Genomic DNA, 17,183 nt, shown 5'->3' with positions numbered 1-17,183 from the left:
GGATTCTTTCAGACATCTCTCTCTTTCTCTCTATATATACAGAAATATGCATATGAATTTAAATACATAAAATGATATTGTACCTTCTCTTTCCAGAATGGTATTGTTGCAGACGGAGTACACATCTTTCTGTGGCAGATGACTTGATTCTTGGTGGTAATGCATAGTGGTTGTGGGTAGGAGGAGTCACAGAGCCTAGGGTTTAATTTCTTCTCCACTCACTATGTGACATTGGGCAAGTGATTTGACCCATCTCTACGTACCTCGATTTCCTCATAATGCAAAAATGGGGATGATAATATTACCTACCTCAGAGAGTTGATGTGAGAGTAAAATCAGATCACGTAATTGTTTGACAGTACCTGCAGCATAATAAGTACTTAATACAGTTTAACTGTCTTAACTAAATATAAGTTTCAACTTCATAGTAACACTGAAGGTTGTTAAAATACGAACGTGGGATATTTTTTTCAAATAACTTTCATCATGATAATCCCAAACCATGCTTTTAACGTAAATTATTATTGCTTCTACATAAAACTATATCTCCACTGTCACTGATATTTGCATGCAGCAAACACTATGAGCTTATTGACTGATCTACCTGAAGACTTTAACAGAAGGAGATGAACTACCTTTTTATGAAGGCCTCTTTAAGAATTGTTCTGTGGAATGCAAGGTGCCTTTAAGCAAGAGAGTTTTACTGCACTGGCTTTATAAAACATGACTCCAACTAAAAATGCCTGTTAATTATTAAACCCTTATGTATAATCTGGATACCTGACACTGCTGATACTGCAGATTGAGAACTGAGAGTTTTTGTCCCTCAAGTTAAGCCAATAGAAAAAGGTAGTTATCAGGGGATTTAAAAACCCCAAAACTTTTCCTCTTATATTTATTAAAGAGTGTGGGGTATCTCCTGTTTTGGCTGGCATATCTAGCGCCTAAACAACTGGTTTAACCTTGTTTGGGATTCCTGCTTGTTTTAGCATGGCGGATCTTGGAGCTCACAGAATCCTCCTTCTGGTTATTTCTCTGACAAAGTGTCTGGAGGGCACAAAACTGCTGGCAGACTTAAAAAAATGTGGTGACTTGGAATGTGAAAGTAAGTCGCTTTTCTTTTTTTCCTTCTTTTCCTCTTAAAATGAGGCTCTGAAATGATACAAAATGTTATTGTGGACATGTATGATAAAAATGAACGTTAATATCATTGAGAAATATTTATAAGGTATAGTACACTATAAAAGAGAAATGCTGGAAGCTAAGTATTTTGTGATCGTTTTTAATGTAAATATACAAAGGGGCAAAGATCAGCCTGATATATAAATATATAAGAAATTTTAAGGCTATTAATCCAGATCGCAAAAACAAACTAATTAGCACTTTTATTATTTTTTAAGAAAAATGTGATTGATTTGTATTAAAAAAGATATCAAGCCATTTGATAGTTATTTTTATGAAGCCCTTACATTTTTTAGTTTCTATTTCACAATCAGAAGTTTCTGATTCTCATGAGTTTTCTAAGACTGTTTTTATTTCAAACCGTCATGATCTATTGTGTAAACTTTATCAAACATTAATTATTTCTGTGTTCCCTTATTATGCAAAAATACTGAAATCAGTGTTAGGAATACATAATTTTATTTATATCTTTGAATATTAAACTTCCTTCTGCTACAAAGAGAAATTAATTTTCATTTTATTGCTTAAGAACTTATTTTCTGAAATTGGCATTATGGTACAAAATGAATAGCATCCCAGTATATTAGAATTGCTTTATATTGTTCTATCCCTCCAGTATGTGAGAATTACTTCGAATTTGCAACATGTAATTAAAAATGCAAAATATTATTAGTATGAACATAAATGATTTAAAAGTAAATTTTTTATGTGTAAACATTTTCCTTAATCATTTGGATACATAATTTCATATAGAGAGAATGTTTACTAGATGATGTTTTATGATAATATTATTATAACAACTTTTCTTTCCTTCTTTACAACCTCATTTTAGTTTCCTTAGGGCTAGGCACATAACATGAAAAGAGAACATTCAAATTTATAGTAATTGATAAAAGTTATTTTAACTTTAATTGCACAACTTAATGAAAATGTTTTACATATGCCAGTATAATTATAATCATTAATAAGGTATGTATATTACTTTATGTGCTGAAGGGCTAAATCTAGCATATGTGGTTATGGTCTTTCATAGTTATTAAGGGCCTATTATGTGCTGGGTCTGGGGGATGAGGGGTGTGTATCTAAGAGGGATAAAATGAAATGTAAGGTAAGTTTCTTGTCCTCTAGGGATTTTCATTCTAGTGAATGATGACAAGACAGGTCAATATGAAACAGTAAATAGTAATACAACATAAGGATAACAGATAATATTGAAATTCAGAGAAGCGGCAGAGTAAGATGGACCAATTAGGGATGTCTTATAGCGGAAGTAGGATATGAGTTGTCCATGAAGAGAGACTGATGGGTTTTTAGAAAGGCTTAGGAAAAAACAGAAAGAAAACTCAATACAGAAGGCGGATGTTGCAGTGAAAAGAACTTCAGTTCAAATCTGGCTCCACCATTTATCAGGTGTGTGACCAACTCTTTGATACTTAATTAAAGGCTCATTTTTTAGTCTGAGATGAGATTATTTATCTCATAAGTCTGTTCTGAGGATTTAATAATAGCAGTAATAAAAGGTATGAAAGAGCTTATCATGATGCCTGTTGTATAGTAGGTGCCAGAAGAAAACTAATTATCTTTTCCTTCCCTTCTCTACTGTGTGTTTTTCTCTGCATGTTTACATAGCTTTAATAAGCAGAGTCTTAGCTATAAGAGATTACAGAGGACCTGACTGTCGATACCTGAACTTCACTAAGGGAGAAGAGATATCTGTTTATGTTAAACTTGCAGGAGAAAGTGAAGATTTGTGGGCAGGAAGTGTAAGTATCTAATCTTACAAATTGAATACAGAATAAATGACTAGCTTGCACAAGGATGCCTGGTGTTCATCTCTAAAGGAACTTTAAATATTTCAAAGTACTTTATATATATATTAAAAACCCTTAACATATTTAAACAAACAAACAAAAAAATGGTCATGTTCAGTGTTGGTTCCAGAATTTCTATAAAAAGTAGCTTTGGGGAAGCCAGTCTGGTTGGGATGAAGGCTTAAGAGTGCCTTGAAACTACTTTTACACAGCATGCATAGTGTTTGAACTTAGGTTTTATATTTATTTAGAGAGACTTTTAGAGGTGCCAATGGAGATTATGGGATGGCTAGGTAACCCCAGCCATCCCTTGGTGCTACCAATGGCCAAGTTTAAGAGAGACTGGGAAGTTTTAGTTAATCAGATTAAATGACATGTCTTGGGAATTCCCTGGTGGCCCAATGGTTAGGACTCTGTGCTTTCATTGCCGAGGGCGCAGTTTCATTCCCTGGTTGGGGAACTAAGATCCCACTTGGCCAAAAAAAGAAGAAAAAAAAAAAAGACATGTCTTTCTGAGCAAATAAAGGACTGAGTTTCTATTGAAGAGATCCTTAGAAAGATCAGTAACCTAGCGAAGCGAGGTATATGAATTTTTCGTGGAGAAAAAGAATAACTGAGAGAGACCACTGTTTGGCCCAAAGTCCTATTACACTGAAATGCCTAGATGCCTGAATCACCTCTCTGAATATACAGATAGAAAAATTAATGATTAATATTTTCAGTTGAATATAGGTCTCTATCTTAGATTATATCATGCCTTAGAATGAAAAGATACCATGACAAGTGACTTTACTCCCAAGCTGAACAAGCATGACCAACCTGATACATCATTTCCATATTGCGTATGCATAAGATCTCTTCCCTGTGTAGCCTCTGTGATCTTTATTTGAAGGAGCAGATTCTATTTGGGTCTATCCTGCTTTTTAGCATGAGGGACTACATGACTGAACCTCAGACTGTTGTTGGCCAGAATTGTTTACCTGGACTTTGCAGCTCCCAAGACTTGTTACTGCTTATGGTGCCTTGAACATGCCATTTCTCTGTCTTGAATGCATGGGAGGTATCCAATGCAACTATAAGGAAAATGACACAGTATCATAAGAGGAAAAAAAAGCATTCTTTTTTGTTTACTATGTGTGAAAATGATAGTTCCACACAAAAGCAGCATGTAATGTGTGGAGCCAGGGTGACGTTTCAAGCACACTTGGTTTTGTGCCTTAGGTGTCTAGTCCAGGCAGATAACTGTTTAAGAAGCCATACTGTGTGGTTGGGACTCTGGGCTTTCATTGCCAGAGGGCCTGGGTTCAATCCCTGGTCAGGGAACTAAGATTCCGCAAGCCCCACTGGCATGGCCAAGAAAAAGAAGCCACACTGTGGAGTTCATTCCGTCAGTTTCCAAATAATTGCAGCAACTGGAGAGCTGGAAGAATCACAGTTGAGGTATAATGGTGCTGAATCAAAGGGCCAAAAGAAATATGCTCTTTAAACTTTGACAGGGGTGGGAAATGGGCCGAGAGCGGTTATGTGAAGCCTTCACTCTTGGGGGACATCTTGTATGCACTTAAACCAATTGAGAGGATCTCTGTTACCAAGGTACCCTCAGAAAAGTTGTATGGAACCAAATGCACCCTGGAAGACTCATAGATCTTTACTATCTTGATGAATCCACCTCAGCCCTTCAGAGTTTAAACATCTTACCCAATTTTGACATCCTGAAAATGCTGCATATGTCACAGCTCCATCTTGCTTGGCTACAGTCACAATTCTCTTGCTTTTTGATATTCCAGGTTTACTAGTGTAAATCTGTGGTCCACCTGGGCAAGAAAGGTCATTAAGAACAGAAAAAGAAAGAAAATGTGTGGTTTTCCCTCTGAAATCTGAAAAAGTGGCATTTTATAGCTTGGCCCTTTTTTCCCTCAGATTTATGCTGTTCTGTCGAGTAGCAAAAGGAATATGATTTCACTTTCTTTTAGATGGTAAATGAAAGCCGTTAATGTTTGTAATTTGAAATAGATGAAAGCCAAGGACATGAAACAAAATTAAGCTCAATGGCTATTATTGCTCTGGTCACTCTTACTTGCTAATCTTCATTCTTCATTTTGATAGAAAGGAAAGGACTTTGGGTATTTTCCCAGAGATGCAGTCCAGATTGAAGAGGTGTTCATATCTGAGGAAGTTGAAATATCAACAAAAGTGAGTAAACTCATTTCAGTTATTAATTGAATTTATTTATTTATTTATTAAAGAAAATTTATATTTTATTTTCTCTAACAAAAGAAATAGTTGTAAACACCCAAGAATTCTCTTTTCCAATCACCAATAGTTTTTTTCTTCTTCTTTTTTAATGAATGTATTACTTTATTTATTTTTATTAATTGATATCAGAGTATAGTTGCTTTATCGGTTATTAACTGAATTTAAAAATTTTTGGCTAAAACAGTTTTCTGTGGTATAAGTGCCCATCAGTTATACATCTTATATAGTGGATATATAAAATAGTCTGAAAACTCACTCTAGGAATAGTTTGAGTATGTGAATAAAATCAGGTAAGACAGGATTGATGACAAGGATTTTGCTTACTGAAAAATTAACAGGCAGTAAAGTATAGTGGTTAAGAGCATGGATTCTGGAGGTGGACTGGGTTCAAAGCCTGACTCAACCACTTAGTTGCCATGTGGTCTTGTGTGCCTTTTTTCTCATCTGTAAAATGAAGATGATGATTATAATATAGTGCTACCTTAACAAATTTATTGAGCAAAAAATGAGCATATTGGGCTTCCCTGGTGGCGCAGTGGTTGAGAGTCCGCCTGCTGATGCAGGGGACGCGGGTTCGTGCCCTGGTCTGGGAGGATCCCACATGCCGCGGAGCGGTTGGGCCCGTGAGCCATGGCCGCTGGGCCTGCGCGTCCGGAGCCTGTGCTCTGCGACGGGTGAGGCCACAGCGGTGAGAGGCCCACGTACCGCACACACACACACACACACAAATTAGCATATGTAAAGTACATAGAACAGCACTTAGTAAGTGCTATGTAAGTGTTAGATATTATTACTAATGTTATTGTCCTACTGGGACAGAGTTTATTTCCCATCACACTCTCTAGGTCTCATATCTGTAAACCTCTTTTGCTGTTGGAGTTTCAAATGAACTTGATAATGCTGGGCTTGATAATGAGAATGGGAATCAGAAGGTGACTCTTCAATACGTGAATTTGATTAGCCCATTTAATTCACATTCCAAGTTAAGCCTATTTACCTTACATGAGGTCAGTGTGAAGTCAGTCTGCCTAGTTAAGTAAACTATTATCTGGCTCTTTTCCAGCACAAATTCTGGGATTAAATGTCTATTTACTGTATAACTACTGGTCCCATCAGTTCTGTCTCCAAAATATATCTGTCTTCTCTTCATTTTTACTCTCCCCATAGCCCTGATTCAAAGCATCATTGTCTCTTGAGTAGAACACTGCAGTAGGTTTCTAACTGGTCTCCTTGCCCCTACTTTTGCCCTCTTCCAATTCATTCTCCAGACAGCAATGGATCTTATAGATACAAAAACAAAGAAATCAGATCATGTCATTCGCTTGGTTTAAAGCCTTTTCATGGCTTTGCATTGAACGTGGAATCAAGCCCTGACTCCTTACCCTGGCTCTACATGATCTGCTGCTGCCCCCGCTGCTGACACTGTCACATGCCACTCTCTCCGCACTCACTATGCTCCTGGCCACACTGGCCTATTGATAGTTCTTAGAACATGCCAAGCTCTTTCCTAGCCCAGAAACCCAAACGGGGTGTTCCCTCTGTTTGGAATGCTTCCCCTAAATTCTTCACCTGGTTGGTTCCTTCTTATCCTTTAGGACATAGCTGAAACATCAGTGCCTCAGAGAGCTCTTCCATGATGATTCTAAAGGAATTACTGCTTCTTAATCACAACTTCCTGTTTACTTCCTACATAGCACTTATCACAATTTATAATTACGTTTTTCTATTGTTTACTGTAGAATTTCAGCACCTGGCACAGTGCAGAGCACATAGTAAGCATATAGAAAGTCCAAATTCTTTATTTTTTAAAAAACATGTATTTATTTAGGCTGCACCGGGTCTTAGTTGCGACATGCATGTGGGATCTAGTTCCCCAACCAGGGATCGAACCCGGGCCCCGTGCGTTGGGAGCGTGGAGTCTTACCCACTGAACCACCAGGGAAGTCCCTAGAAGGCCCAAATTCTTAGGTCAAGTTCCCTGGGAAATAGAATCCGAGATGGATCTTTGCATCCAAGAGGTTTACTAGGGAGTACTCTTGGGAGTAGCACCTGTGAGGGAATACAAGAAAAAGCAGGATTGGGCAGACAGAGAAGTTGAACTGTGATCCAGTTGCAACAAAGGTTTCAGGTGATTCCATAAGGAGCTTTGAAGCTGGAATGGGCTTTCAGGGTTGTCCTGAATAGAGGCAAGGGGTTGGGCCTTTTTATCCTTGCATGACTGGCTCATCTGGGGTAGTGTAAACTTGGGCTAGGTTAGGCTAGTATTTACTAGAGACAGTTGCTATTTTAATTACTTGATTCATTTAATCCTCACAACACCCCTATAAGGTAGGTACTGTCATTATTCTCATTTTACAGATGAGGAGACTGAGGCATAGAAAGGTCATCCTATTCGCCCAAGGTCACAGAGCTAATAAACGGCAGGATTAGGATTTGAACCCAGAGTGTTTGGCTCCAGCGTCTGTTGTTAATCACCTACTATGTTGCAGTGCCAAAAAATACTGTAAAATTGCAATTCTGAAGTTTATTTTTGTAAAATTCTGAGCTTTATTCTCATTTCATAATGGTGATATCCAAAGAGCAGTGTATATCACTGTTTCATACCTTCAGATAAAAAAAAAATAGCTTCACCATTTTTCTTCTTGATGATTTTGTTGTTTTGTGAGATGAGCAAGGGGATCACTGCTTCCATCGGCTACATGCAATATCTCAATAAAAGAAGTCTAAGTGGGGACTTCCCCAGTGGTCCAGTGGTAAAGAATCTGCCTTCCAATGCAGGGGACACAAGTCCGATCCCTGGTCGGGGAATTAAGATCCCACATGCCACGGGGCAACTGAGCCTGCACACTACAACCACTGAGCTCGCGCAGCTCAACCTGCGTGCCGCGAACTACAGAGCCCATGTGCCCTGGAGCCCGCATGCCACAAGTAGACAGAAGCCCATGTGCCACAGCTACAACCCAACGCAGTCAAAAAAAAGAAGTTTTGTTAGTGCAACTTCTAACCAGGCCTTCATGCTTTAGAGTCTTTGGATGGTCTGAGCTGTGACCATATGCTGTAAATTCCCCTCCCTGAAAGCGCTGCACAGCTGCGTATGTCCATTCAGTGTACCCTTACCAGGAGCAAGATTTTGTGGCCATATACGCCTGTTCACTAGAGTTTATTTGCAGAATATACTCAATACTTGATTGCCTCTGCTTCTGAATTTCTTCAATTATTTGATAATAAATAAATCCTAATGCAAGAGGATTTTCATTTAGGTTTATATCATTAACCCTGAAAAGTCAGTTATGGTACAAGTGTTTGAGATTAGGAGTTTTTGCTCTGCTGTTGAGCTAGTTGTGTGGCCTTGGGAAAATCATACTCATCCATTTTAAATGATTTCAGAGAAACAAGGAGTTTTTGTATATTAATGTCAATCGTAACGTTTTTTCTTTCAGGAATCTGACTTTCTCTGTCTTCTTGGAATAAGCTACACATTTGAAAATGAAGATAGTGAGTTAAACAGTGGTAATGGTGAAAATATACATCCATATGAAGAAGGCAAGGATCCCAAATCTAGAGTATATGAAAGTGATTTTCAGATAGACCTTGGCTTTTATTCAACTTCTGAAAGTACTTTGTTTGAAGACCAATTTCCAGCATCAGAGGCTCCTGAAGATATCAGAAGTACTAGTGAATCAAAAGATTGGGAAACAGTAGAAGCTGGAAATGTGGAACAGTATCCTATTCCAGAAGGGGATCATGTCCTACCATCCTCAGCTATTCCTGAAGTGAAAGGATGGTTTGGATTTGGAAAGGACCAAGCTGGAGAAAAGACTTTTGAATCAGCTACTGAACCTCTAGAAGAAAGCTCATTTCGAAGTAGAAAAATAACAGTGGAAGATGAGAATGACCCAGAGGGATTAAACAATGGTGAGCCCCAAACAGAACATAAGCAAGAACTTGAATCAGAATTTGATTCAGTGCCAAAGAAACAGTCTGAATTAGTGTCTGAGTCAAAGTACATCCTCAATCCTCAAGACACTGGTTGGTTTGGTGGTGGATTTACAAGTTATTTTGGTTTTGGGGGTGAGGATACAGGGCTTGAATTATTGTCCAAAGAAAGCAACCCACCATTACAAGATGTTCCTAGTTCCATATCCTCTGAGGAAGAACGCACCGTTCCGTGTACAGAAATATTAACAGAAAAAGAAGACACAATCACTAATGATAGCTCAATTCTCAAGCCAAGTTGGTTTGATTTTGGTTTTGCTATGCTAGGATTTTCATATGCTAATGAAGATAAAATTATATCAGATGATGGAAAAAATGAAGAAGAAGGTGGGGGAGATAAACATGGACATCCTCCAACAAGTGAATTTGACCCTGATAAGGAACAAGAAATAAAAATAATAAAAATTATGGAAACTGAAAATCAAATAGGCAAGAAAAGGGTCTTAGAGAAAACAGACGATTCTGATACTTTACCATATTTTAAAAAGTTCTTGTATAATTTTGACAACCCCTGGAACTTCCAGAACATTCTAAAGGAGACAGAATTGCCATTTCCCAAAGAGACACTGGATGAAAATAATGGAGGTGAAAATGATAAAAGAGAAGAATTTTCAGTTGAGTATTATCCCACAGATAATACGGAAGATATGATGTTGAAAAACGGATACAGTCAGCCAGGTTAGTGTAAAAATATCTATAATATGATTTCTTTTTAAAATATAATCTATTTAAAAAATTTTTATACAGCAGGTTCTTATTAGTTATCTATTTTATACGTATTAGTGTATATACGTCAATCCCAATCTCCCAATTCATCACACCACCACCCCTCCCCCCCCACTTTCCCCGCTTGGTGTCCATATATTAAACATAATCTATTTTTAAAAGTGCAAATCACATGAAACATCCAGGAATCCATATTTCTCAAAATACTCAGTAATCAACAACAACTTTATCAATCACCCTTTTATCAATTTCTGGTTTACTCTGGGATTTAGTAGATCTTAATATCATAAAATAAAATCCCAAGGGACAAAGAATGATTGGCTATACATGGATGTTTCAAAGAGATTTCAAGGTATATTACAATAAGCTTTAATCAAACTATTATACGTAAACAGGTTAAAAATATAAATAGTGCTAAGGTTTTGTTTTGTTTTTTTTTTAACAAAAGCAATTTCTGTTCCCTCTGTCCATTTCTACTTCTACTTCTGTCCCAGGGACAATAATTTCCTTTATTTTTTATTTTATTTTTTTGCGGTACGCGGGCCTCTCACTGCTGCGGCCTCTCCCGTTGCGGAGCACAGGCTACAGACGCGCAGGCTCAGCGGCCATGGCTCACGGGCCCAGCCGCTCTGTGGCATGTGGGATCTTCCCGGACCAGGGCACGAAAATGTGTCCCCTGCATTGGCAGGCGGACTCTCAACCACTGTGCCACCAGGGAAGCCCTCCTTTATTTTTTTAAGAAAATTTCTTTTAGTGTTTATCTCTATTTTCTAAATAAAATATTTATATTCTTCTTTGAGTAACCTATTTTAGGTGATGTTCATTGACTTCCTGTTCTGTTAGGTGAGAATTTTTTCTTATTTGCACTCACTTTTTAGCTCATTTACACCTTCCCAATATAGCTATATCTGAATGGTGTTCTTAGAAACCTGAGCTAAGGTAATTTAAAATTGTCTTGATTCCTGAATGATATTTTATTCTAGATCTATAGCTCCTCCCCGCAAAAAGATCTATGATAACAAAGGTTTTCTTTAAGTGTACAAGATAATAAGGAAACTCAAGCAAAAACAGTGTAAAAGGTTTTCAGCTTTCTTCCTCAAGCCTCTCAATTCTGGGAGATCAACAGAGGGCAACAGAAGAGAGCAGAGTATCAGAGGATACTTCTAGATCTAGATGTCCAGGTATCTAGCAACTCCTATGATTAAAAACAAGTGGATAGTATTTTAAGTAAAGAATTATATAACATGACTTTCCCACATCTCCATTCTGATGTCTCTATGATGGACAGATTAGAAACTCAATAAATATTGACCAATAATACAGAAACAATCGAATCCTAGAATGACAGAAAAACTTTCAAAAGAAGAGATCAACAATGTTGCAAACTCAGAAGGAAACACATTTCACTGGTGCTGGTTGATTATCTTGAATTTCCAGAAGAACTATATGTTATTTCTTAATATTCTACAAAATATGAGTTCTTTACTTGATCAACATCCTCAACCAGAATATAGACTTTAGATTCTAACCCTTTTCTAAATAAGAAAGGTGGTGTGATGATTTTCATGATTGAAAACATTAGAGACCTAGATTTTCAAAGGCTAGAGGAAATTACTTTGTTCTAAGCTTGTTAGATCCTAAGGGAGTATTAGTGAAAAAGCAGATGAGTAATTGGAAAGAAGAGAGACTAAAAGAAAACAATATCAGACCCAGAAATACAGTATTCAAAATATAGATATATAAAAATATTTTAGAGCTTATTTATAGAAACTTCAGGGCATTCTGAATATCATTTTAGTAGAATTTATCATTTCATATAGTGATGCTGGGAGAATTTCTAAATATGAATAACTTGGTAGATAGTCAAATGAGAACAGGGCATTTATGCAATTATAACTAGTTTTGAGGGACTTTTATAAAAATGTTAAGAAATTCCTTTAAGTTTCAGAAAAAAGATGTCTTACTATATAAATACTTCAAAACATTTCACTATTAATTAAATGAAAAACAAGCTGGGGTCATGCAAAGTTTGTTTTAAAAAAGAATACTAGGGACTTCTCTGGTGGTCCAGTGTTTAGGAGTCCGCCTTCCAATGCAGGGGGACGCGGGTTTGATCCCTGGTTGGGGAACTAAGATCTCACATGCTGCAGGGCAACTAAGCCCGCGTGCTCTAGAGCCTGAGAACCCCAACGAAGAGCCGGCACATGGCAACGGAAGATCCCTCATGACGCAACAAAGATCCCGAGTGCTACAACTGAGACCCGACACAGCCAAATAAATAAATAAATAAATACTAAAAAAAAAAAGAAGAATACTGAAAGAGGGATCCAGCTAAAACCACAGACTCTATTTTCTCAATATTGGAGAAATAGCTAAAATAGCCAATATTTTCAGATAATTTCAACAACTCTTTCAGGGAATAACAAATGAAAATTTGACTTATATAGAAAGAGTGCATAAGGAAAATGAATTACTGATCTTGAAAAAGTATTTGTGAAAAGCTGAGGTTTGAGATAACCACATTTATAAAAAGCTAATATCCTGAGATAAGAATTTACAAAACAGACAAATTAGGGAACAATTATTTATATTACAATATTAATAGATCCTAAGGGAATATTAGGATATTAGGACTCTATTTTACAAAAGGACTCCAAACTGAGCTTATTAAATAATGAATTTCCCAAGTACAGTTAAATATGAAAACTATTCATTATTTTATTTGAATTAAAATTGTTTATTAATTTATTAACAATTGTAAGAAAGTCATATCTGTATCTAATGTACTTTTTTAAATTGAAGTATTGTTGATTTACAATGTTTCAGGCGTACAGCAAAGTGATTCACTTATACATATATAACTGAATATATATGTATAAGAATATATGTATATTCTTTTTCAGATTCTTTTCTATATTAGGTTACTATAAGGTGTTGAATATAGTTCCCTGTGCTATACATTAGGACCTTGTTGTTTATCCATTTTATATACAGTAGTGTATAACTGTTAATCCCAAATTCCTAATTTATCCCTCCCCCGCTTTCCCCTTTGGTAACCATAAATTTGTTTTCTATGTCTGTGAGTCTATTTCTGTTTTGTAAATAAGTTCATTTGTATCATTTTTTAGACTCCACATATAAGTGATATCATATGATATTTGTCTTTCTCTGACTTACTTCATTTAATATGATAATCTCTAGGTCCATCAATGTTGCTGCAAATGGCATTATTTCATTCTTTTTTTATGGCTGAGTAATAGTCCATTGTATATGCATACCATCTTCTTTATCTGCTCATCTGTCAATGGACATTTAGGTTGCTTCTATGTCTTGGCTATTTGTAAATATTGCTGCTATGAACATTGGGGTGCCTGTAACTTTTCAAATTATAGTTTTCTCGTGATATATGCCCAGGAATGGGATTGTTGGATCATATGGTAGTTCTATTTTTAGTTTTTTAAGAAACCTCCATACTGTTCTCCATAGTGGCTGTATCAGTTTACATTTCTACCAACAGTATAAGAGGGTTCCCTTTTCTCCACACTCTCTCCAGCATTTATTGTTTGTAGATTTTTTGATGATAACCATTCTGACTGGTGTGAGGTGATACCTCATTGTACATTTGATTTGAATTTCTCTAATAATTAGCAACATTGAACATCTTTTCATGTGCTTCTTGGCCATCCAGATGTCTTCTTTGGAGAAATGCCTATTTAGGTCTTCCACTCATTTTTTTGATTGGGTTGTTTGCTTTTTTGATATTGAGCTGTATGAGCTGTTTGTATATTTTAGAACTCAATCCCTTGTCAGTTGCATCATCCACAAATATTTTCTCACATTCCATAGGTTGTCTTTTTGTTTTGCTTATGTTTTCCTTTGCTGTGCAAAGCATTTTAGTTTAATTAGGTCCCATTTGTTTATTTTTGGTTTTGTTTCCATTTCCATCTCTAGGAAACAGATCTCCCAAAATACTGTTGCAATTTATGTCAAAGAGTGTTATGTCTATGTTTTCCTCTAAGAGTTTTATAGTATCCAGTCTTACATTTAGGTCTTTAATCCATTTTGAGTTTATTTTTGTATGCAGTATTAGAGAATGTTCTAATTTCATTCTTTTACATGTAGCTGTCCAGTTTTCCCAGCACCGTTTATTGAAGATACCGTCTTTTCTCCATTGTATATTCTCACCTCCTTTGTTCTAGATTAATTGACCATAAGTGCATGGGTCTATTTCTAGGCTCTCTATCCTGTTCCACTGATCCATGTATCTTTGTTCCAGTACCATACTATTTTGATGACTGTAGCTTTGTAGTATAGTCTGAAGTCAGGGAACTTGATTCCTCCAGCTCTTCTTTTTCAAGATTGTTTTGGCTTCTAATGTAAGTCTTATAGCTTAGATTTAAGTAATGTGAAAATAATACCTCAAAAGTATAATCAGGGCTTCCCTGGTGGCGCAGTGGTTGAGAGTCCTCCTGCCGATGCAGGGGATGCGGGTTCGTGCCCTGGTCTGGGAAGATCCCACATGCCGTGGAGCAGCTGGGCCCGTGAGCCATGGCCACTGAGCCTGAGCATCCGGAGCCTGTGCTCCGCAAGGGGAAAGGCCACAACAGTGGGGGGCCCGTGTCCCGCAAAAAAAAAAAAAAAAAAGTATAATCAAATATAAAATTATTATAGGAAATTTTCATCTTCTTCACATATATTTATTTCAAATGTAGTATAAAACAATATTTAAAATAAACCAATTTAGGCACATATAAATTTGGTGTAATTAATTGTTGAATAAGCCTTTTTTTCCCCTAATGCCATTAAACATCATTGTAGATCACTGTTTGAGTCCTGTATTTACAATAGTCCTATTGTATTCAGACTCCTGAGTTGATTGTTCATTTTTAAGTTTAATGTCCACAGGTGGCATGAGTAAATTACAGATGTGTGTTTGCTTACTTGGGACTTTCATCTTTTAAACAATGCTAAGTAAGTGACAGCATCAAAGCCATGTGTTAAATTCATAACTCAAAGAGCAAAGTTAGACATTGAATAATTCAGTTAGGACTATTCTTTTTTTCTTTTTTAATTTTTATTATATATATATATATATATTTATTTATTTATTTATTTATTTTTTTGGTACGCAGACCTCTCACTGTTGTGGCCTCTCCCTTTGCGGAGCACAGGCTCCGGACGCACAGGCTCCGGATGCGCAGGCTCAGCGGCCATGGCTCACGGGCCCAGCCACTCCGCGGCATGTGGGATCTTCCAGGACCGGGGCACGAACCCATGTCCCCTGCATCAGCAGGCGGACTCTCAACCACTGCGCCACCAGAGAAGCCCAGGACTACTCTTTAATATTGTTTTTCAGGGCTGCACTGATACTTTTCTATCCTTGTCTTAAAAAGTAACTGAGGAATAAATCCCACAATTTACTTGAATACTATAGCTCAGACTAGGACTAGTTAGACCTTTTTTTTTTTAAATCCTGTTTGATTAGTTCATTGAATCAGGTGATCAGTTTATACTATGTTTGAAAATTGAATTGTCTTAAATTGATGGCTATTTGACATGGTATGCACATGTACGCATATGATGACATGGTATGCATATGATGCAGCATTACAAATGTGTAAAATTATGACATATATGTTTCAAGTTAATTTTTCTTATTTTGGGGAAGGGTGATCCTTTTTATTTTTATTATTTTTTATAAATTTTAAAATAAGTTTATTTACTTTTTATTTATTTTTGGCTGCATTGGGTCTTTGTTGCTGCACACGGGCTTTCTCTAGTTGCGGCAAGCAGAGTCTACTGTTCGTTGCAATGTGCAGGCTTCTCTTGCTGTGGAGCATGAGCTCTAGGCCCGCGGGCTCAGTAGTTGTGGCTCGCAGGCTCTAGAGCGCAGGCTTAGTAGTTGTGGCACACGGTCTTAGTTGCTCCGCAGCATGTGTGATCTTCCTGGACCAGAGCTTGAACATGTGTCCCCTGGATTGGCAGGCGGATTCTTAACCACTGTGCCACCAGGGAAGCCTGGTAATCCTTTTTAAATGAAAGTTCTTGAGATGTCCATATATATCTTCATATATACAGGGCCATGAGTCAAAGGATGCAGGTGCCCTCCAGAAGGTAGGAAAGGCAATGAAATGGGTTCTCCTTGAGAGCCTCCAGAAGGAACACACAGCCCTGCCAAAACCTTGGTTGTAGGATTTCTGATTTCCAGAACTCTAAGAGAATATATTTGTATCCTTTAAGCCACTAAGTGTGTGGTAATTTATTACATCAGAAGTAGCAACTAATAGAGGCTACAAATTTATGTTTTAATGAATTCTTTCCATAATGAAGTATCACAATGCCCACAAGATTCAAAGAATGACCTGCCTAGAAAAAAAAATAGGAAGCCCACAACAAACCAAGCCTGTAAAAAAAAAAACCAAACATTTCTCCTTATTTATTTGCAGATATGGTCTCTAAAATAGAGTTATCTATGAGAATTCACGAAGAAGTACATTTCAAAGCTCTATCTTCTGAAAATAATGATGAAAAATCAGAAACATCACTAGAAACTGAAAGACCTACTCAAGTGGAAATAGACACATTTGTGGAAAATACCCTGTCAAACAGTCAGCTCTTTTCAACTGATTACTCTTTGTCTTCTCAAAATTATGTTGCTCAAAAAGGTAAGAAACAAGCTATTTGTTCTCCAATGCAGCAAGTAAGGAAAAAATTAGATTCAAAATTACATCGCATCAAGTGTTAACATATTTTTATTTATAAATTGACAGAAGATGCTTCTGAGTGTCAGATTCTGAAATATTTATTTCAAATTGATGTTTATGATTTCCTGAATTCTGCGTTTTCACCAATTGTAGTTCTTACAGAAAGGGTAAGTTGACATTTTAGATGTTTTCAATAATTTTACCTATTTTACTAAGTATAGGAACAGCTGAAAATTATGTTTGAGTGAATCCTTCCTATGTGAGTGTTACATAATATTTCTCTTTACATAAGATCTTACATGTAAGCTTTCTCCTTACATGAATGTTTTGTTGAGTGGATGTTGCTAAGGATTTTTTCTAAAACTTTCCTTAAGCTTTGTTGATCTTGAGCATTTGGGTTTTTTCCTTCCCCTTTTTTTCAAATCGGGAAATTACACTATGAGTTAACTCAGAAATAATATGAACTGAAAATTAATCTTAAGCAAATTATTAGTATTTGAATGACAGC

General features: G+C 36.7%; 1 protein-coding gene across 1 annotated transcript; it reads left to right on the top strand.

The window, feature by feature from the left end:
* The first annotated feature begins 799 nt into the window (after nucleotides 1–799).
* Nucleotides 800–16,919, top strand: LOC103071786 (MIA SH3 domain ER export factor 2). The gene is given in 7 exon segments (XM_007465836.1): nucleotides 800–1,105; nucleotides 2,812–2,945; nucleotides 5,100–5,186; nucleotides 8,690–9,923; nucleotides 16,418–16,636; nucleotides 16,742–16,858; nucleotides 16,861–16,919. Coding segments are annotated over 7 exon segments (1,965 nt in total). The 5' UTR covers nucleotides 800–990.
* The last annotated feature ends 264 nt before the right edge of the window (nucleotides 16,920–17,183 follow it).

The sequence above is a fragment of the Lipotes vexillifer genome, unplaced genomic scaffold (genome assembly GCF_000442215.2).
Source record: "Lipotes vexillifer unplaced genomic scaffold, Lipotes_vexillifer_v1.1 scaffold7, whole genome shotgun sequence".
NCBI classification, from domain to species: Eukaryota; Metazoa; Chordata; class Mammalia; order Artiodactyla; family Lipotidae; genus Lipotes; species Lipotes vexillifer.
Note: the sequence above shows the minus strand (reverse complement) of the source record. Positions and strands in the feature narration are given on the sequence as shown.